Source organism: Salvia splendens, chromosome 7, assembly GCF_004379255.2.
Source record: "Salvia splendens isolate huo1 chromosome 7, SspV2, whole genome shotgun sequence".
Taxonomy (NCBI): Eukaryota; Viridiplantae; Streptophyta; class Magnoliopsida; order Lamiales; family Lamiaceae; genus Salvia; species Salvia splendens.
In genome coordinates this window covers 7,647,246-7,667,933 of record NC_056038.1, presented here as the reverse complement: position 1 = coordinate 7,667,933, position 20,688 = coordinate 7,647,246, and the positions used below count along the sequence as shown (strand labels likewise).

General features: G+C 35.5%; 2 protein-coding genes across 5 annotated transcripts; both read right to left on the bottom strand.

The window, feature by feature from the left end:
• Nucleotides 1-1,212: 1,212 nt before the first annotated feature.
• On the bottom strand, nucleotides 1,213-7,694 carry LOC121741994 (receptor-like serine/threonine-protein kinase NCRK). 3 transcript variants are annotated; one of them, XM_042134999.1, is made up of 12 exons: nucleotides 7,339-7,694; nucleotides 6,223-6,278; nucleotides 5,033-5,158; nucleotides 4,679-4,736; nucleotides 4,365-4,481; nucleotides 3,844-3,960; nucleotides 3,288-3,557; nucleotides 2,899-3,140; nucleotides 2,511-2,807; nucleotides 2,134-2,370; nucleotides 1,798-2,025; nucleotides 1,213-1,713 (listed from the first exon to the last, which is right to left on the bottom strand). In XM_042134999.1, the coding sequence occupies exons 3-12, from the start codon at nucleotides 5,036-5,038 to the stop codon at nucleotides 1,420-1,422; spliced, it is 1,866 nt and encodes a 621-aa protein (XP_041990933.1). In that variant the 5' UTR covers nucleotides 5,039-5,158; nucleotides 6,223-6,278; nucleotides 7,339-7,694; the 3' UTR covers nucleotides 1,213-1,419. The 3 variants fall into 3 exon arrangements, with proteins under 3 accessions (XP_041990933.1, XP_041990931.1, XP_041990932.1); XM_042134997.1 differs by having other exon boundaries at nucleotides 4,679-4,770; nucleotides 7,339-7,693; XM_042134998.1 differs by lacking the exons at nucleotides 6,223-6,278; nucleotides 7,339-7,694 and adding an exon at nucleotides 5,830-6,173 and having other exon boundaries at nucleotides 4,679-4,770.
• Nucleotides 7,695-13,752: 6,058 nt separating this feature from the next.
• On the bottom strand, nucleotides 13,753-20,047 carry LOC121811079. Of its 2 annotated transcripts, none has more exons than XM_042211862.1 (6): nucleotides 19,697-20,047; nucleotides 17,122-19,205; nucleotides 15,731-16,765; nucleotides 15,431-15,653; nucleotides 14,118-14,702; nucleotides 13,753-14,045 (listed from the first exon to the last, which is right to left on the bottom strand). In XM_042211862.1, exons 2-6 carry the CDS (start codon nucleotides 19,162-19,164, stop codon nucleotides 13,981-13,983), a joined length of 3,951 nt encoding a protein of 1,316 aa, XP_042067796.1. In that variant the 5' UTR covers nucleotides 19,165-19,205; nucleotides 19,697-20,047; the 3' UTR covers nucleotides 13,753-13,980. The 2 variants fall into 2 exon arrangements, with proteins under 2 accessions (XP_042067796.1, XP_042067797.1); XM_042211863.1 differs by having other exon boundaries at nucleotides 17,122-19,149; nucleotides 19,697-20,046.
• Between the last annotated feature and the right edge of the window lie 641 nt (nucleotides 20,048-20,688).

The following is a 20,688-nucleotide window of genomic DNA, read 5'->3' as shown; positions in this document are numbered from 1 at the left end:
TGCACTCCCTCCCTCTCTCTGTATGTGATGTCGCCGGCGGTCTTGTGCGAGCCCTCAACCTTTTTTTTTTCTTTTCGTTTTCTTTTTTTTACTTTTAATACTAACGCATTTCATTTTCATAATCAAAATTTGTACAAAGATGCATTTTTATTTTGGAGAAATATTTTTGGATACCTTTGGTTACTAGAATTTTGTCTGAAAAAACAATCTAATTTTCTTAGGTATTCTTTTTTCCAGTTTTAGGATTCTTACATATTTAATGCAATATAGTATAGATTTATTATTAATATTATCATTATTATTATTATTATTATTATTATTTTTATTTTTATTATTATTATTATTTATTACAATTTTTTAAAAATAATTTCAAACTACAAATCATACTTAATTTCAGTATAATAAATAACCATGATTAAAATTATCATAATTATAACTATATTTTATAATATTTCATAATAGTAAGTCATAATTTATTAAATAATTAAAATATAATTATAGAATATAAATTGTATGATAAATAATAATTATTATATTTTATATAAAAAAATTAATCAATAAAGTCATCGTGAATTTTTAAATTATAAAATTTATTCAATTATAATATCCGTAAATGTTATAGTTATAATTATAATAATAATAATAATAATAATAAAAATATTTATTATTATAATAAATGAGTACAATACTCCATGTAACTATAATTACAATTATATTATTATGTATTATAATTGTTAATCCATATTTAAATTATTCATCGTAATAATAAATATAATAATGTAATTATTATTATTTGTCATTAATAATTTATTCAAAAATTTACATTATTATTCTTTTTTCTAAATAAATAATAATAATTTTATTTTTAGTTTGATGTTTAAATTAAATATAAATTTAGAATCTTGATATTTTCCAAACACAGGAAAATAAAGTTACTAGGAATCATATTTTCGAGATTCATTTTCCTTGCCAACTTTACTTTCCCGTCAACTAAACATGACATTTGAAATAATAGAATAATCTCACATTCTCACTAGTCCAATAATATTTATTACTAGTATTTTGTTTATATTTCAATACCTTACCATATTCTCAAGATATTTCATAGAAAATCTTCATCTATCATATTGGTGCATCAATATTAGTAATTTTTTAAAGAGTAATAGTACTGATCAAATATGACATAGCCAAATAAGAAACCGAATAAGTGTATGGGTACAAAATCATGATTTCAAATTACTATTTTAATTATATGGGTACAAAATTACAAGAAATAAGTGTAAAAAAATAAAAAAACTAGAACGACTGCAAGTAAAACTGTAAAAGAGCATTTCATGAGCTCTCTGCAAACTTGACCTATAACTTCCTCAATGCTAAACCAACAATGTTAGAACAAAGCAGCTGCTCATGCGTGCTAGTTTATGTACCTGTGTATGAAATCTTGAGAACATGGGACTCAACGTTTGGAAGGCAAAATGACTCCAACCGCGGCTCTGTTAAATCCACCACCACTTCCTCGTCTTGTAGGCCCCGCGAGCTTCGTCTCTTTGAAGTGAGGAGCATCAGCTTCTCTACATCGGATTGCGAATCATCTGCTTCCTTATCATTCTTGATGACCTCGGATGTGATTTGCTTGATCTCTTCTGTCGACGAGGAGGAGGAATCGTGAACATCTCCATCACTCATCTCTGGATTCTCACTCTTCATTCCACACTGAAGATCAAACACAAGATCAGATAACACATGTTCAAGAACAAATTAGGCTTATCAAGAGTCATGTGGATAGTAGATTGGTACCTGAAATGCGCGTACTGGCAGATTATTCCATTTAGATCTGTTTGGAGCGATAGTCGAAAGAATCTGGACCACTTCGCTCATGGTTGGTCGAGAATCAGGATCCAGCAGCAGGCACTCCTTTGCTAAGTAGGCCATTACCTGCATCTCTTCTTCTTCAAACTTGCCTTGGAGACGCGGGTCTGGCAACTCATGTATCACTCTCTTACTGTCATGCAGACGAGCTGTTGCCTGCAAAGCGATTATAAAAGAGTTTCCCTTCTCATTCAAACATACCTACTACTAGCAGACACCGCTACAACATAGCTTGGCTAAAGCTAACAAGTAAACTTCCCATACCCATATCACGAGACTTTCTGTCCCTTTGTTGGATGACTTGTGGATGGGCTTTCGACCAGTGATGAGTTCAAGAAGAACTACGCCAAAACTGAAAACATCAGACTTTAGAGAAGCTCGTCCAACAATAGCATACTCTGGTGCAAAGTAACCGAAGGTCCCTTGCATTCTATCTGGAGAACCGGAACAACTGAGAATGCCATCATTCTGAAGGTGTTTAGCCATGCCAAGATCCGTAATCTGCAGACATTAAATATTGAGTAGTCTCGTATAGCAGGCTGAAAACAAATACATTAGTGTTTTACAATGATACATAATTAACTATAGCTTTCAATCACAACTTTAATAATTGTTTGCTACTGATGAAGGATATTTCCTACCTTGGCTCTCCAGCTTTCATCTAAGAGAATGTTGGTGGATTTGACATCTCTGTGCAATATTCTAGGTGCAGCAGCATCATGGAGATACTCCAAACCTCGTGCAGCTCCAAGAGCTATTGAAACTCGTGTATTCCAATCCAAACAGTGGCCTAGTTCCCCATCGAGACATTCCCTGAGATTACCATTGGGAATATACTCAAATACCAGTAGCCTCTCAGCATTCTTCCATTGGTGTTCCAAGCAGTACCCAAGCAAAGGAACCACATGACAGTGGTGAAGTCTTGCAATCAGTTGTATCTGAGTGCAAAAAGAGGTTTCAAATTCACATCCTTCTACTTACTAATTATGAAAATTGTTTTGACTGATAAACAGTGAATTAGTTTAGCACCTCAGTCAGGAAAACATGTTCTGCGTCCGGGCCACCTTCCAGTTTCATTCTCTTGACTGCAACTGTTCTACCATCTCTCAGATTACCACGGTAGACGTGGCTGCATCCTCCAACTCCAACCAAATAAGTATCAGAAAATTTGTCTGTTGCATTTTCCAGCTCAGAATACGAAAACTGTATTATCGTTCCATGCAGTGCTTTTGTTCCTCTTCTCAGCAGGAATGGATTCTGGGGAATGCATCCTTTAGCCAAGAAAAGACAAAGCCAGATTATAGAGATGTTAAAAATCAATCATGAGACCTGCTTCAGTTGAATAATCTACTTCCGCTGGATAAATAACTTGAAGCAGAAAATATAGTCCAATAAAATTTGCATATATGAATATTTACCCATACAAGGTACAGAGGAATCTAGATATCCTTTGTATACTGGCATAAGAGAAGAACCGTGGCTCATTATGTTTACAGCACTACTGCAATTTGTTAGTCTATCTGATGAAGATGAAGCCCATTGGACTGGTTGCTTGTCCTTCCGATAGACATGCCATAACATTATAGCAGCCAGTCCAATAGCCGTCAGGACGAGACAGAGTAAGACAACTATGAACACAACTTTGACTGGAATCCTTTTCTTTGAAGGCTCTAACTCGGATAAAGTCCCTGTAAAGATGGAGTACGTAAGCATATGAAAGCATCACTTTTTGCAAGTGATCACTTGAGATTCTCATGTATCATGTAATTGCACAGACATGGTGTGATTGGCCAGGGTAAATTTTCCATAAACTGGCAGAAAATGTACTGGTAAAGAAGGCTTTCTCACTAAGTTGCTGACATGAAAATCACATTCCCCTTCATTATGAAGATGGTTCATTGTCGACGAACATTGAAGAGTGATAGACTGCTAAACAAGTTGCCACTAATCATATCGTCTAGCTTTGAAGATTACCAGCATTACAGTTACACGCAGTAAAACAGCTGCTTCCATTTTCTTCACCTACTAACCTAGGTAACCCACCAGTATTGCAAATGCAAGTCCATCTATTTTTGTCCGATCCTCCTGCGACTGCACGTTAAGAAATAAAAGACAGGTCAAGGAACTAGGGCAAAAGATTAGCTCCATAAACAGAAAAGTCTGACTTGATAAATAGACAGTGATTATCTAGACTACATGTAATTCACCTTGAATATGTATCTATATCTAAATCAAACATTTTGGTCCTTTGTTTCTGGGTTATACAAATACATTGTCCAATAAATCTACAAGAAAATGTCAACCAACAAACGGACTATTTCTATCATTCTTTTGCAGTTACTTCTCCATAAAATACATTCCATCATAGTACGTGGGACTCTCTTTGTCATACAAGAGGAACCACCAGAATGAGTGATAGATATTCAAATCTAGGGACTAAGTTATGGTCTATAGCCACTAATGCAAGGAGATAAATATGAAGAGAAGCTGTATACCAGGGCTACAATCACAGGAAGAAGAGCAGTTTGCCAGGCCAAATGTCAAAGTTTGTTCACGTGCAATAGAGCATGTGCATGTCCACTTGTTCGTGTCGGAACTTGTTGCAGGCCCATCTGGAAAAGGTCAAAGACAGTAAGCTTGCTGCCATATACTGCTAGAAAGGCACTTTTAAAAAAATCAAGGCAATGCAGAAGTTGTGTTATTGATTCTATATAATGCTGGCCACATATACAACTCATGTTAAGTTGGCTGCCTCCCTACAAGTAAATGGTAATGTAGATATGGACTCTAGGACATGTATACTACTTACCAGATAGAGTCTGCTGAAACCAGACCAAGTTAATGAAACAAAGAAGTGCAATCTCCACCTGACGCCCCATGTATTCAGCACCAATAAGAAAACTGAAAATTGAAGCAAACAATAAAAACCAACAAAACATTACAGATTTCTGAATGTAGTTTTCCAATTAACTATATTGTAGGTAAACAAATATATTTGCACAGATAACCTAACTGTAAGAGAAAATGAGTCCATATGAGAGTAATGGTGAGGGGGATAAGACAAATAACCCTGAAGGACTATGAATATCACTAGCAGTAGATGAATACATGTGTATTGTTTCAGTAAATTTAAACGTTGGGGGAGATAAATAAATAAACTTACTTGCATTTTGTAAACACTCAACCAGACCTAGATTGTGTTTGATGTACATCCATTAGCTCATCTCTTTAAGCCACAAACCTTGAACTTGTTCTTGCTGAACAATTTCTAATAATACACCGGGCAACACTGTCCAAACAGCATACACAGATATGCTAATTGAGCAAGATGATAACTGTCTATGATAAAAGTTATATGAATAATACATTTGTACATTCTATAGTAAACTCATAGCAAGCCATGCTTCATGACACACACATAGAGAGCTTTTATGGAAATGATGGTTGCACATTAAATTTTATCTTAATAGGTAGCACAGTATTGGAAATATCATTACAGATAAAAAAAAGTTCAAAATTAACAAACATCTGCTAAAGAAATCTGAGAAATAAGAGCCCTTGACTATCTGGGCATCAAGTAGACTTAGCTCTCATATTTCTAAGCAGATAAACATACATGGAACTTGATGATCGATAAATGTACTGGTGATGTAATGCCCTCAAGGGCGAATATTGAACAACCAAATCACACGTAAAAAGCTTGGCCGATACGACTTTTTTTTCTTTCTTTTACATGGTTGGTGAGCAAATCTCATATTCTTTGGCCTAAAATGCCTAAAATTTTATCATCACTCCCAAAATGAACTAAAAAGAGTAATATTGTATTATATTCAATTATTTTTAGCAGAAATGTGAAAACTTCCATCACAATTCACAAACGATGCACGTGTAACAGAAATCATCCTACAATATTTGCAATAATAGCATTCTATTCCATCTCAGATAATAAATAATTCAAACCTTATATAATCTTCATTGCAACTTTGATAAAAAAAAACAATATGCTATCTTTCCGATAGAGATCCATCAGCTTATTAAGTTTGCTTGTGCATGCTTGGTGTTTGTTGAGAACTAGTCTGAGTTTTTTGCTTCAAATGCAGTTTGTGTAACTAAACGAACACAAAAGTAAATATGTTATATAACTCCATAGATTATGAATCACTGACTCTATTTCGTGTGCAATTGTTGAGAAGAGGGGATGGACTGGTAAAGATTGTGAAAATGATCTAAACTGATTGACTCAAGGAAGTCAGTGGAGATATTACAATCACATTACTCTTATACATTGTCACTGTTAATCAAAGGATCCAACGTCATAATCGATATTTAAAGCAAAAGAAGGGCTGTCCTTACCACTTAATATTTTGGACTTCACGCGTGATAAGACGAGGTGAAAGCCAAGGGCAGACCTGTAAAGTATTTTATACAAGATTATTCATATCTAGAAAGACATCTCAACTAACAACTAAAAGAAACAAAATATAATAGAAAAAAGACATGGATTTGGGATGAAGAAAATGAGGATACAAAAAAAGATGTTGTATAAAGTATAATGTGGTCCATCAACCAAACTCGGTGAAAGCTACCACTTCTCAAACTGATAGAGACCCCTCAGCAATCAACTACACTAATATATCTCATGATTCTCATCTGATCCTGGTTCAGATAAGGTGATAATGGGTTCTAAATAGAGAGAATAAATCAGACGCTTATGATTGAAAAAAACAATGAATTTACATTATATGAATGGTCCAAAGCAGATACATGCCAACGGTTAGGAATAGGAAAGACTTTGCTTACAAGACTAATTCATAGAGGTTGAGAGTCCACTAGTTGCAGTACACATATTTATTTATATTTAATTTTTTGAATGATGATGAGCACGACAAGGACATGTATTGTTTCCTCTTGACCTCACTTGTCGGTAGAATTAAAATCTAATTATTATTCTGGCTTTGCTTCTTTATCAAAATTAATAATGTGGAAAACAGAGAGTGAAATTATCCGAATCATAACCTTACCTTATAATAGGTGAAGGCGAGTTCCAACTCATCTAATTTTCTTTTACCCACTCAAAAGAAATTAGTCAATTACAGTAGAGCAACTAAATTCCAAATAAGAATTACCCTCACGCGCAAGCGCGTGCACCCTGTTTTTCCTGTTCCATTGCTGATATTTCGAATTTCAAGGCTAGCATTATCTTGTTGCAGTACGATAGATAAGAACAGACATTCGGAAAAAAGCATAAGATTGCGATTTGATAAGTTTAAATAACCACATCGAAATTATACTTGATTGTGCTTCGCCAGCAGAAAAAAGTTGCAGCGTTTAAATCGATTTTGAAACTAAAGCCTTTTAATTCAGATTCGCAAACATAGTATAGTAACTGATAAAATACTGGATAGCCACCACGACATCAACATCTGAGCTAATCCTAACAACATTGAAACAATTAGCAGCTAAGCATACCTTTTGCAACGGATGTTTAACCAGGAAATTCGTAGTTGCAGCGCGGTCAAATAGAAAAATGTACAACTCTCTGTCTCCACAGCAATAAAAACTCAATTCTGCTTGAAAAATCTGATCTCTCGCACTGAGAAGAAAACTCTGCAGCTCCAATCTCGTGAAATGCGGAGAATTAGAAACACAGCTTCCCTCGACACCAAGGGCGTGTAGAGAGGGGGAGAGATGTATGTAACGGTGAAGGAGTTACAGCTTGAGGTAGCACAGATGTCTATGCTGAGGAAAAAGAAAAAAAAAAGTCGTTCCTGCCACGTGGAGTTTCAGATTTCCTGGAATTTTCAAATGCTTGAAGCGCACTGCACCGCTCCTTGAATTTGGAATTTTGAAATGAAGGAGCGGGGTGACCAAATCCGATCACACGGTCATGATCCAATGGATCTGCTCTGGGGACGCGACAACACCACGTGTCGTTCTCCCATTTGAGGGAGGTTAGGAAAAGTGTTACGACGATTGGGTCCCGGTGCATTTACTGTGAAAGTGAAGGCTCTTGTGGTTTTTTCTTTTCCCTTTTTGTCCTTTGTAGTATTCTCCTGTTATTCTATTTTTGAATGACTTATAACTAAAAAATTCAAAATTTTCAATAATTTAAAATTTTTGAAAATTTTGCTATTTTGGTCAATTCCGTAAAGGTTGTTCATTTAGTCTTAGACTGTTGTAATTTTGAATAATTTGTTAGTTTGTTCTGAAAAGATAAAGAAATAAAATAGTAATAGAATGCATCAAAAATATTTTTGAAAAGGAAAAATAGAAAGCAAAAGGGAAAGAAAATATACAACAGTAAAAAAAATCAACTTTGGTGTCCAATGTAATACCACAAAAAAATGTATAAATTTTTCATAAAACGATTATATATAGAGAACCTTAAATAAATGAATGGAAAAAATATAAATAAAGTCAATTTGGAATTGTAATAGTAATAAAGAGGGTCGTGAATATTAAGATTTATAAATAGTAAAGGCTGAATTGTACATCTCATAGGGTGTTTTTGACCATTTTCCCTAGTTTTATAATGTATCGCATTTTTTGATAAATTGTTAATTTGGTAAATTTTCTTAGTAGTTGTGCCATAATTTTATGGTTTTAGCAGTTGTGCTATAATTTTATTAATCCGATAGAAAATCAAAGCAAAAGTGATTTGTTTTATTTTGTTTTGTTTGATAAGTAGCTTACCTCATTAAATTATTGTTAGTTAAGGTAGATTAGATTATGATATTTCACAAGGCTTAGTAACTACTACTACTACTACCCAAGCATACAAATTGGCCAAGCATTGTCTAAATTACTAACTTCAAAACGTAGGTATTTTCAATTATAGTGTAATCCAACACGGTACTATATTATTAATAGTATTAGTAGTAGTATTTGTTTATGAATCACCTTCAAGATTTTGTAATGTGATCGAACAGTTTTCACGTGATAGAAAGTTTCAAATCTTCTAACTTCACAGTTTAGTCAAACATTTTAGAGCCTTTAATATAAAATTAAAATTCATGACAGAATCTGCAGACAAAAAGTAAAGTCAGTCGAACAAAAAACAATAAAATGCATACTGCACAGAATGACTTTTTTAGATGTAAAAAATGTAGCATGGCATGATAAGTGAGTACCCCAAAATCCCCTTGCATGTACATAAGGCCATCCACAACGTTGTTCTCTCACCGTTCCTAAACCGTTCCTTAAACTACTATTTGCGGGCTCCACTGTACTTTTTTACTCCATTCCTTAACTAAGGAACGAAACCTGCAACCCTCCGTTTCTTATCCGTTCCTTAACCGTTCCTTAAATTACTATTCATTCAATTTCATTTTTTTTTTATTTCCAACCCAATTCAATTAAAACAAACACACTTCATTAAAATTATAATAACATTACAACTTAAAATTCAAAAAAATAGAAAAAGACATAATTAAAATCCTAAAAAAATAAAAAATGACATAATTTAAAATACAATTTTATAGAGACAACCAAGAATGAGTCTGTCCCACATCGAAAGTGGAACATAAAACATTCAAGGATGTCTCTATAAAATAGAGATAACCAAAAATGAGTTTGTCCCACATCGAAAGTGGAACATAAAACATTCAAGGATGTCTCTATAAAACAGAGACAACAAAAAATGAGTTTGTCCCACATCGAAAGTGGAACATGAAACATTCAAGGATGTCTCTATAAAAGTGAGACAACCAAGAATGAGTTTCATAAATTCGCAAGCCCATCAAATATATATGGGCTAATACGAATTTCTAGTATTCATTTATTTGTAAAAATTGTTTTTAAATATAAAAAACAATTTTTATAAATAAAAAATATTTTTTTAAAAATTCATTTTTAAAAAAAAATGAATTTATTGCGTCTAGGGATGTCAATTTAGCCCGCAACCCGTGAGCTGACCCAAATAGCCCGCCAAATTTATAGGGTTAGGGCTGAAAATTTCCAGCCCGATAAAATTACAGCTCGATTAGCCCGCACCCGATTAACCCGCAACCCGTTAGGGCCAGACCCGAAAACCCGATAAAATTTATATTGTTCTATTTGTTTGACTCTAATTTGACACTTCATTGATTATTTTATAATACAGATTACTGAAAAAATTACTTTCCATTTTATATCTTAATATATAAATTATATATTAAGTTTTTATTAATATAATAATAGATAAATGAATTAGAAACTTCAAATTCACTAAAAAAATATATTTAAATTTCTAAACATGCTTTAAAATTTCTTGATGTTTATGTTTTATGTGGCATAAATCTCAAATATTAGTATTTGATCATGTTAATATTTGAGTTTACGCATATATCTCAAATTTATCATAATTAAATATTTTACATTTTATAAATATAACTAATTTTCACCATTATTTATTGTATTGATCGCATGTTAATTTTATCGGTAGCAACCCGATTAACCCGATGGGCTAGCCCGAAACCCGAGCTTTTAGGGTTAGGGCTGAACTTTTATAACCCGAAAAAATAACAACCCGATTAGCCCGCACCCGATTGACCCGCAACCCGAATAGGGTTGGCCCGAAACCCGGTGGGCTGGCCCGATTTACATCCCTAATTGCGTCAGCGTGACGACGCCCACTCGCGGGCCGGCGAGTGGGCGTCACGCACGACGCAGGGCGAGCCACGTCGCCGAAGCGCGTGGCGGCACGGACCGTGCCGCGGGTCGTGCCGTCGGCACCCGGCACGGCTTGGGAACGACACGGAGACGGAACGCACCTCCGCAACGCGTCGCGCGCCGGTTCCGTTCCGCCGGCACGGAACGCGGAACGCGGGCGGCCCGCGTTGCGGGTGCTCTAATAAACGTTTTAAATATTTATATTAGCGCGATTATGATTTGTCACTAGTCTAAAACCAAGAATATCATACTGACTATGATCCAAACATTACAAAACAAATGCAAGAGAGAAAACTCTACCTGATTCACCCGAGGTGCGTTATAATGCTTATTTTTCTTAAAATGCTAGCTTGTTAACTCATTAACACAGTATCTAAAAAATATCAACACAATGATATAGTATGTTAATACAAATTTAGTTGACATACTTATATCTTTTTGTTAATTTTTAAAAATAGATGTCTAACACAAAGATATAAATACATCAACTATTTGTTGACATACTAAGATCACCGTGTTAATATCTTTTAGATATCGAATTAGCAAGTTAAAAAAAGTTAGCAATTGATCACACTTCTATTCATATTGTATGATCATTTGAAGTGAATATACCCCATCAACAACAAACAACACTTTTTTTTAATAATTTTTCTATTTTGAATACTTTAAATTTTTTGTATCTTTTCTATTTTTTAAAACAACTGAAACTTTATTTATTATCAGTAAAAATAATATAAAAGTTTAAATCAATTATCCATAATAAAACCAAGAATCTTCATTTTCAATAGTGGAAGTCAGGTCATCAAAATAGTAACACTATAAAGTCAAAAACATAAAGACATAATTGTGAGTGAAAAAACTTACTTAAAGAGAAGATAAAAGATCAAGTGGATTTTAAAATTTATACTAATTTATTACTCTCTCCGTTCCATAAAAATATGAACATTTGAAATGACACGGAAATTAATGGATAATTGGTAAAGTAACAGAAAGAAGGAGAATAGTAGTTAACGTAGTGTTAGTAGATAGTGAGACTCACATTATTATCAGTGTTTAATGAGTTATAATCAATGTTTTAAAAATCGGACCGGCAAGCGAACCGGCGACGTTACTGGTTCACGGTTCAACCGGTCCAACCACCGGTCTAACCGTTTTACTGTTGCAAATATATATAAAAATATATTAAATTTAGTAAATGATTTATAATTAATAATATATCACAAAACATTAAACCTTATAGATAATTAGTGATGTATAAATATAAATAATATTAAAATTTAGTAAATATATTCAGATATATATATATATATATATATATATATATATATTTAATATTAGTTAGTCTAGATAAAAAATTTAATATTTCATGTATTAAAATAGATAATGTTTATATTAATTTAAGAAAATTTATTTCGTAAAATAATATATAATTAAATACGAATTAAGTACTTATTAATTAGTTTAGATAAGATTATTCATTAATGTCAATAGCTAGGGTATATAAATTAAGTATGTAATATAAAAAATTTATTTATAGTCAATAATGAATCTTATATGGTACTAATAATAATATAGGCGGTAAGTAGAGCATCATTAAAATATAAAGGATGATAATTATATATATTATAATTAACAATTATATTAAAGAATAATAAAATTAAAATGAATTATTAGTTTTTGTAGATAAAATTAATGGTTAATGTATAGAAATATTTAATGTTTAAATTATTCAATGAGCCCATGTGGTGGAGTGGTAGAGGTCTTCTTAACTAGAAGAGAGGTCATGAGTTCAACCTCTACCAACAACAAATTTTAAAAAATTTTGAAAAAAAATTGAAAACGGTTTCCGGTTTACGGTCCGACCGGCCAGTTCCACCAGTTCACGGCGGTTCAATGCAGTGGTGGTTTAAAGGGGTGAACCGGACCGGACTACCTACCTGTTCGCTGCCCGACCGGTCGAACCGGCCGGTCCGGTCCGATTTTTAAAACATTGGTTATAATGGTGTGTCATAGTGATATAAGTTATAAATAAATTAATATATATGAGTGAACCGGACCGGACTACCTACCTGTTCGCTGTCCGACCGGTCGAACCGGCCGGTCCGGTCCGATTTTTAAAACATTGGTTATAATGGTGTGTCATAGTGATATAAGTTATAAATAAATTAATATATATGAGTAATGAGTTGGAAATAACTTTCCATAAATGAAAATGTCATATTTTTATAGGACGGACGAAAATGAAAAAGTACACGTATTTTTATGATACAAAGAGAGTACTTATAATTTATTACACCCTCAGACCGAAACTATCATACATTCCGCACATTATTGATAAATCACACCAGTTGTGGAAGTTCAAACGAGCAGGACAATGAAGAAGAAAACTAAGACTAATATTCACCCAACGAATTTTGTCTAGTTGGGTATTTCTGTCTATGAGAGTGGCAGACTCTAATTTTTTTATTTAAGTACTCCCTTCATTCATTCAAGATATTCCCCTTTCATTTTTAGTTTGTCTCACTCAAAATGTCCACTTTCACATTTGGAAATAAATCTCTCTCTCCTCTTTAATCATTAAAATATTTCCAACTACATTTTTTTCTCTACTTACTTCATCTAACAACTCTTCTTAAATCTTATGCCACTCAAGAATGAGGACATCTTAATGTGACAGAGGGAGTACGATATAATTCACATTGAAATGAAAAGTAAATAAATGCTCACATGACATTATACATTAAAGAGTTAACCTTAGATAAAAAGATAATTAGGTAAGTACTATAGATTAAGTTATAAACAAGATGCTATTACAGAAATAGTATGACAATAGTTTGGAAAGTTAACAATTCAAATTTCCAAGACTAAACAGTGAATATATTTATAAATTAATTGTAGAACATTTTATGCTGAAACAACTAGTATTAGCTAGATTATACAATAACAGTAATAAGAGTATAGCAATACTTTAATGCTAATATAAGTAAAAATAACATAAGACCATCATTAAAATAACAATGCAATATTCCACCACAAAAAATTTTCTTTAGTTGAGAGGAAACTACGGGTTTGTGCTTAACAAAAATGGCCGATATTACTTTGCAGTTCGTTTTCTAGAATATAGCTAACAATATTGTAATCATTATCCAGCTATTCATTTTTTTAAAATAACAAACACTTATTCAGCCAAATTTACTTTCCCAATTTAATTGGCAAGGTGCTCTTCCACACGAATTAAAGAAAAGAATGGTTTTTCTTTTTCCTATTCCTTTCTTTTAGATTATGTGTAAGGTTAACCACCATCACTGGTGCAAAAACGATGATAGGAACATTCTGCACAACTATACAACTTTAGCAGTGAGTATGCGTATAGACTGATTTAGACTTTGTATAACTATACCAAATTACCAGTGAGGATATGACGGTGAGGCTTCCAAAATGATCGTAGAAGAAAAGCTAGTGTTAATCAGATAAGCAGATAGCATTAGCTGCTCCGGTGCAAGTGCTCTGGTTGCCCCGCACAGCACCTGTATCAAAGTAACACTGTTGTAACGACCCATAACTCCAACATAATTCCAATAGAGTTGAAGAAAACTTACCAAGTAGCTGGTGATGACGACGAAGATGCTCCACATCCATTAGCGAATCAAACGATGACACAGATGTAGGCATCACAGCAGGTGGATAACCATGACGTTGAGGATTGTGAAAGTTTGATGGCCACTGTGATGACACAGGTGTATGCATCACAGCAGGTGGACAACCATGATGTTGAGGATTATGAAAGTTAGATGGCCACTGTGGAGCTGCTAGAGGCTGTTGCGGTTGCTGCATATTTTGGAAGGATGATATCAAAGTAGCATTGGGTATGGATTGTGCTGGACCAAGAATAGAAGACTGAAACTGCTGAGCTGAAGAATATATATCTCCTCCCAAATGCGGAAGACTCATGGGATGGACTCCAAAGATGGTCCCGTGTCTTCGCAAAGCTTCAAAATGTGGAGTAGGTTGTACAAATGGAGGTGCAATATGTTGGCTAGTGATAGGGCCAACTCTCGTAGAATCAGGTACTGATATCTGCGGCATGGCTTGCCCAATTGGGTTTGCAATCTGCTGGTTGGGAGCACAAGCCCCAGCAGGCCTAACCATATGTTGATGATATTGCATGGAACTGGAAGGAAAACCTGCAACAAGAATCACCATTGTTCCAGCGATCACTCTACATTTATAAGCACACATGTAAGATAAAGCGATCTATTATAGCAAATGCTATCAGAGTCAATCAGAGTCATTGGCCTGAACCATAATAAAATAATGTTGCGAATTTCACCAACACACCAGTTCCTTAAATCTGTAATTGAAGGAGAGCCTGCAAGGTTTGTCCTCCCACTCTGTGGTTGGTATTTATCATTAATACATGCTCCGTTTCAACTAAGATAAGAAGGCACCAGCTCAAATAATGTACTATAACCAGAAAATAACTACTCATAATGCATGATGTCTAAAAATGAAATATGAAAAAATACAGAAGTTTGGAATATCCAAATGTTTATGTGACTTTTTAAAGAGTATTTGGTGACCCCACTTAGCCAAAGTAAAAGAAAAGGAATGAATTATTTGCCACCTTCAGTCAGTAGCTTAAACCCATTACTGTGTTAGGTTTCAAGGATATCTAACACTCTAATCATTATTTTTAGGTGGACATATGGTAAAACACAATGCATTATCAGGGAAAAGAGTAGATCATTAAATATTAAGTTAAAGTACACCAACCAGTAGAAATTAGAGCTATTAATACACATTATTCGTAGAATGAATTCATTCAAACATCCACAAATGGTTTGTAATTCTGATTCAAGTATCCACATTGAATCCAAACACTATGTAGATGCATGGGCAGTCAATAATTTACCTTGCAGCAATGCAGGCCAAGTAGAAGAAATATTCAAGCAACTATAGTTGAAGGAATCAGCCAATGTCTTATTCATCAAAATTTTCTTCTCCTTTTGACAAAGTCCATCGTTCTTCACTGCAAATTGTGCTTGAGTATCCTGAATTTTGAGCTGGTATTTCTTTCGTACTGCATCATAAAGTTCCTGCATCTCTTTTTGGTATTCAGATTTTAGCCCTTCTATCTATTAAGAGAGAAGGATCTGTTACAACCATAGCCGAAGCCAACAAACCAATTATCTAATAGAATTGAGATACTAACCAGTTCATCGTGACTTTTCCGCAGTTCTTCAGTTTCTTTTTTAATTTTTTCCAATTCATTTTGAAGTGGATCAGCAAACAGAGATGGAGAAATTTGATTAATAGGAAGATGGATCAGACCTCCGAACTGTAGAACAGCATCATGTAAGACTTCATTTGTACTCGACACCACTTCTGTAGCTACATTATTCTGGACAGAAGCAGATATCTGAACACTTGTTCGTTCATCTCTGACATCAGGAATATTACTCCGCTGTTCCAAATCTTCGGATGCATGTGAAAGAATTTCAGTCACAGCAGCTCCAGAGGAATTTCTTGCCGGATTATGAATTTGTCTTTCAAGTTCAGGGGATGGCAAATGGTTACGGCTTGGAGATGCATCAATATTCATGAGTTGCAGCTTCTCATCATTTTCAATCGATGGTGCATCAGTATGGGATTGCACAGGGGTTGCATTGCCAGGTAGTAGTGAATTTGATGCTTCAGTCTCCAAATTAACCTGATTTGTAATAATTACTGCATCTTCATCTTGCTGTTCTATACTGGACAGCATATGTGATGTATTGTTCATGTCCTCGATGGCTGAAACTTCAATCCATGACATACTTCGAGTTTCTAATTCCAGCTCAGCGTTGTCTTGGAGTTTGTTATATGATTCCAAAGTCTTTACAGTACCAACAAGTTCTGATGCAGAAACAGGGGCTGCAGTGTCAACTCTCTCTGAGTCTGCAGCTTCTATCAGTGAAGTAACTTGATCTTTAACAACTGAGGTGTTCTGATCTTGTATTTGTACAGAAGACTGTTCAGCAATTACAGTGTCAGTGACTTTCAACGTTGAAGCTTCAGCTCTTGATGAACTTTGAGTTTCTATTGCAAGCTCCTCACTGGCTTGTGGTCCAATATTCGACAGAGACTCTCTGGCAGTATCAACAAGTTCTGCAGTGGCAATCTCAGAGAGAGAAGAGTTTACCTTTCCTGCTTCCTCTATACCATGGCCTTGTATTTCAGAAGGTACCACATCTTGCTCTTCTCGTACCTACATCACATACTTTATAGTCATATCTCATAACAAGCTATTTCAACAATGAATTTACCACTGTCTAATGAATTTGGTATTAGAGGGAGGGAAAATGGGCTTGGGAGGGGATTGGGTATATGTATGCGTGTGTGAATGCATATGTATGTAATGAGCACGTGCACACATATATTATAGATTCTAAAAAAGTCACGTTGAAAAAACTTTTACTTGAATCCTGTCTTCAAGGGCTTACACTAACATATAGAATTAGAATTCCTAGCTTTTAATCAAGTTCTCGATAAGGATAAAAGAAGGGAAATATAAGTCTAGAAATATAATTCCAAAGCTTTTGTTTGCTCCAAAGTTTTCAATACCTTTCCAGCCAAATCAAGATCATCAATGGTGGTCCTGTCAGTCTCATTTCTCTGGTTTAGTAAAGGATCAGGCAAATTAATTGCAGTCTCTTCACCAAATCCATTAATAGAAGTATTAGCACTCAATTCCATTGGGTTGACATTATCCATAATTTCATCATCAGTTTCAGTCCATTCTGCAGGAATGTCTTTACATAGATTGGGCAATTGCATGTCACCGACAGCTCTTTCTCCAGAATCAGGGGGCTTCACAAAGATTTTTTCAGCACAACCAAAATGCTCTGGTTGAGTAAGCTGCTCTAAATCAGGTAAATCAATTGCATCCTCATCCAACGTTTCATAAGCAACTGTTTCAGGTATCTTAGATGGAACCTCTCCATGCAGCTCTAGCAGTTGCATTTCACCAGAAGTCTCCAGATTGGCAAGGATACTTCCCCCAGCACCCAAATGCATTGGTAGATTAATCTTCTCAACAACAGCCGGAATCCGTATATCTGAGTAAGATATGCTACCTTCCTTTTCTTTACTACAATTTGCTTCACCACTTGGATTTCCATAAAAGGGGTTACATGCTACTTCCTCAGCTACAGCATGATCAGAAATTTTGGATCGTACAACATGATTTCCCTTCACAGTTCTACTTGAATCACTATTTTGTCCATGCTTCCCGGCTAAGGACATAGCATCCTTAGCACCGAGGATATGCGTTCCCGACTTAGAACATCTAGAAACTTCTTCATGTTGTGAGCCAAATGGCTGTTCTTTTCTGTATGCTGTAGGCTTGCTAGAGACACGGGCATTTGCTTCAGACAGAGAGTTAGCTTCCTTTTGGATATCCTCATTTTTTGCAGCTGAGTGTTCTGCCTCAAGATCTCTAAGTTGCTTGTCCTTTTCGAGATTGTTCTCTACCATTTTTTTCGCAAATTTATCATCCAATAATTTTAGAACAATGGCTGCACTACTTAGATTTTCACAAGAGGGTTTACATGCTACTTCCTCAGCTGTAGCACGATCAGAATTTTTGGATCGTTCAACATGATTCCTCTTCACAGTTATACTTGAATCACTATTTTCTCCATGCTGCTCAGTTAGGGCAATTGCATCCGTAGCACCTAGGATATGCGTTCTTGACTTAGAACATCTAGAAACTTCTTCACGTTGCGAACCAAATGGCTGCTCTTTGCGGTATGCTGTAGGCTTGCTAGAGACGAGGGATTTTGCTTCAGACAGAGAGTTAGCTTCCTTTTGGATCTCCTCATTTTTTGCAGCTGAGTGTTCTGCCTCAAGATCTCTAAGTTGCTTGTCCTTTTCGAGATTGTTCTCTGCCATTTTTTTCGCAAATTTATCATCCAAGATCGCGAGCTTGTCTATCGTTATTGTTTCATTGCCGTATATAGAACGAATAATGGCCGCTTCCAGTTTACGATCATTTTCCAATTGTGACATATTATCCTCCCAAACACGATGAAACTCCTGAATTTTCCCCTTCTGTTTCTGAATGAGCTTCTCCATCCGCTTTGCACATTTTTCCTTGATTTCTTTTACAGTTTTACCAATATCTGCACTGTTATCCTCCAGTGCCAGCCTCTTCTGTGAAGGGATGTTCTCTTGATTTTCATTACTTTTCACCTGTTTTAGATTAGAGGATAGAATGGGCGACCTCCCTCCACTTACATTAGATGTTTCTTTGCCTGATACACTTTCCACTTCGCGCCCTCTTTTGAATCTAATCTTGAAACTACGGCCAGTCAACTTCGCTGGCTTTGAAACAACTGAGTCTAAGGGAACCTTAGACTTTTCAGCTTCCATGGTCACCTGCGATACGGGCTTAAGCTTCTTCCTCATTCCCTCGACATTCATGTCCGACTCAGATGAATCAAGCCTCCCATTCCGCTTGGAACCAGATAAACTTGAGGGTAAATTTGGCCTGCTACTTCCACACCTCCTTGGAATGCATGACGATTTCACATAGTCTTGAACACTATCAGATTTCTTATTAGCTGAGGACCGTATCCTAAACTTGAGATTCTGTGAATTCGACATGCACAATGGCTAAGGAGTAAGGATTGTCTTTCCTGGTATTTCTGTAGAAAAGAAGAAACACTAAAACACCAGTACTAAGATTTGCACATATAACAGAACGGAATTTCAAACATACAATTGCTTCCACGGAATTTAGATTTCAGAAGTAAAAAATGGATATCGAACATTTTCACTCAGTATAACCCAATACCAAAACACAGCCTCACAAGCAATTTTAACAATTAAAGAGCCGAAAACCAAAAAAAAAATCTTAAAACTCAAAACTTAGTATCGGTTCGTGCACACTATGAGCGTGTGTTCTTCAGAAACTGGCGAAGTCGGTTACAGCAATCCGCTACAAAATTCTTAACTTATTTTCATATAGCAGAGAATCATCCAGGAAACACAAAGATGCGACTTCAACAGAATTTTAGCACATAAAAAAACTCAAGTTCGTAATGATAATCAGCAAGGAAGTAATGCTTGATGGGAACAAGTAGCAACACAAAGAACGAAAAGAGTAAACAGACCAGAAAAAAAGTGAAAATCGCACCTTGCAAGTGGAAATTTCCAAGAAATGATTTTGAACAACCAAGCCTTTGCAAATTGAAATTGAAATGTGTGTATTAGGTTTACGACAAAGAAAAATAAATTTGGAGTGATGAAGAGAGAGGAGAGAGGAGGAAACTGATCATCTGCTGCTGCTGGTTTACATCCCAAATGTTTGCCGCATTAGCGAGTCTTGTGGAGCAAGACTTTTTTTCAAATTCCCGCAAAACGTGATCATTTTTGGCAACGTGATCAAATAACCTATCCTTTTAAATGGAGTAAACTATAGTAAAAGGAGTAAACTATAGTATTATAAATAGCTATTCACACATGCACGGTTCCTTATTAGACGTCTCCAAACCGAACCGGCCCGGATGAACCGGCCCGGAACCGTCGCCGGCGGTTCCGAACCGGAACCGGAACCGTCACCGGCGGTTCGAACCGGCACCGGAACCGCCGGAACCGCCGGGCGGTTCCGGTTCCTCATTTTATGCAAACCGTAACCGGCGGGTCGGAACCGCCGGTTCCGGCGAAACCGGCGGTTCCGAACCGGCGGTTCGGCGGTTTCCGACACAATTTCAGGCCTACTCCCTAGCCTTTTCACAATTTCAGGGTTAAACCGGCGGTTCCGGGCCTAAACCGGCGGTTTCCCACCGCAATTTTCAAAATTTGAAAATTCAAACGGTCCGTAAACCGCCGGTTCCACCAAAAACCGGCGGTTTCGGCGGCGAACCGGCGGTTTCAGGGTTATTTTTCAAAATTTGATTATTTTTTTTTTTAATTTTTAATCACAATTTTCCCCTATAAATACCCCCTCCTCTTCCATTTCTACTCACCCCATTCTTGTGTTAATAAGAATTTCTCTCTCAATCTCAATTTCTCTATTCTCCATCCTCATTCTCTCAAGTTGTGTACGTTGTTTGCGCTCATAATTTACTCACGTTGTTCTTGTTCACGTTATCATATAGTCATATTCACATAAACACTACTATCTAT

Excerpts from the sequence above, each read along its gene's own strand:
- LOC121741994 (XM_042134997.1), bottom strand. The coding sequence starts at position 4,748 with ATGGGGCGTCAGGTGGAGATTGCACTTCTTTGTTTCATTAACTTGGTC. Across the intron at positions 4,482-4,678 it reads GTTTCAGCAGACTCTATCTG|ATGGGCCTGCAACAAGTTCC; the intron begins GTAAGTAGTATA and ends GACCTTTTCCAG. Across the intron at positions 2,371-2,510 it reads ATGAAAGCTGGAGAGCCAAG|ATTACGGATCTTGGCATGGC; the intron begins GTAGGAAATATC and ends TAATGTCTGCAG.
- LOC121811079 (XM_042211862.1), bottom strand. The coding sequence starts at position 19,164 with ATGTCGAATTCACAGAATCTCAAGTTTAGGATACGGTCCTCAGCTAAT. Across the intron at positions 15,654-15,730 it reads GGAAAAGTCACGATGAACTG|ATAGAAGGGCTAAAATCTGA; the intron begins GTTAGTATCTCA and ends CTCTCTTAATAG. Across the intron at positions 14,046-14,117 it reads TCGTCATCACCAGCTACTTG|GTGCTGTGCGGGGCAACCAG; the intron begins GTAAGTTTTCTT and ends ACTTTGATACAG.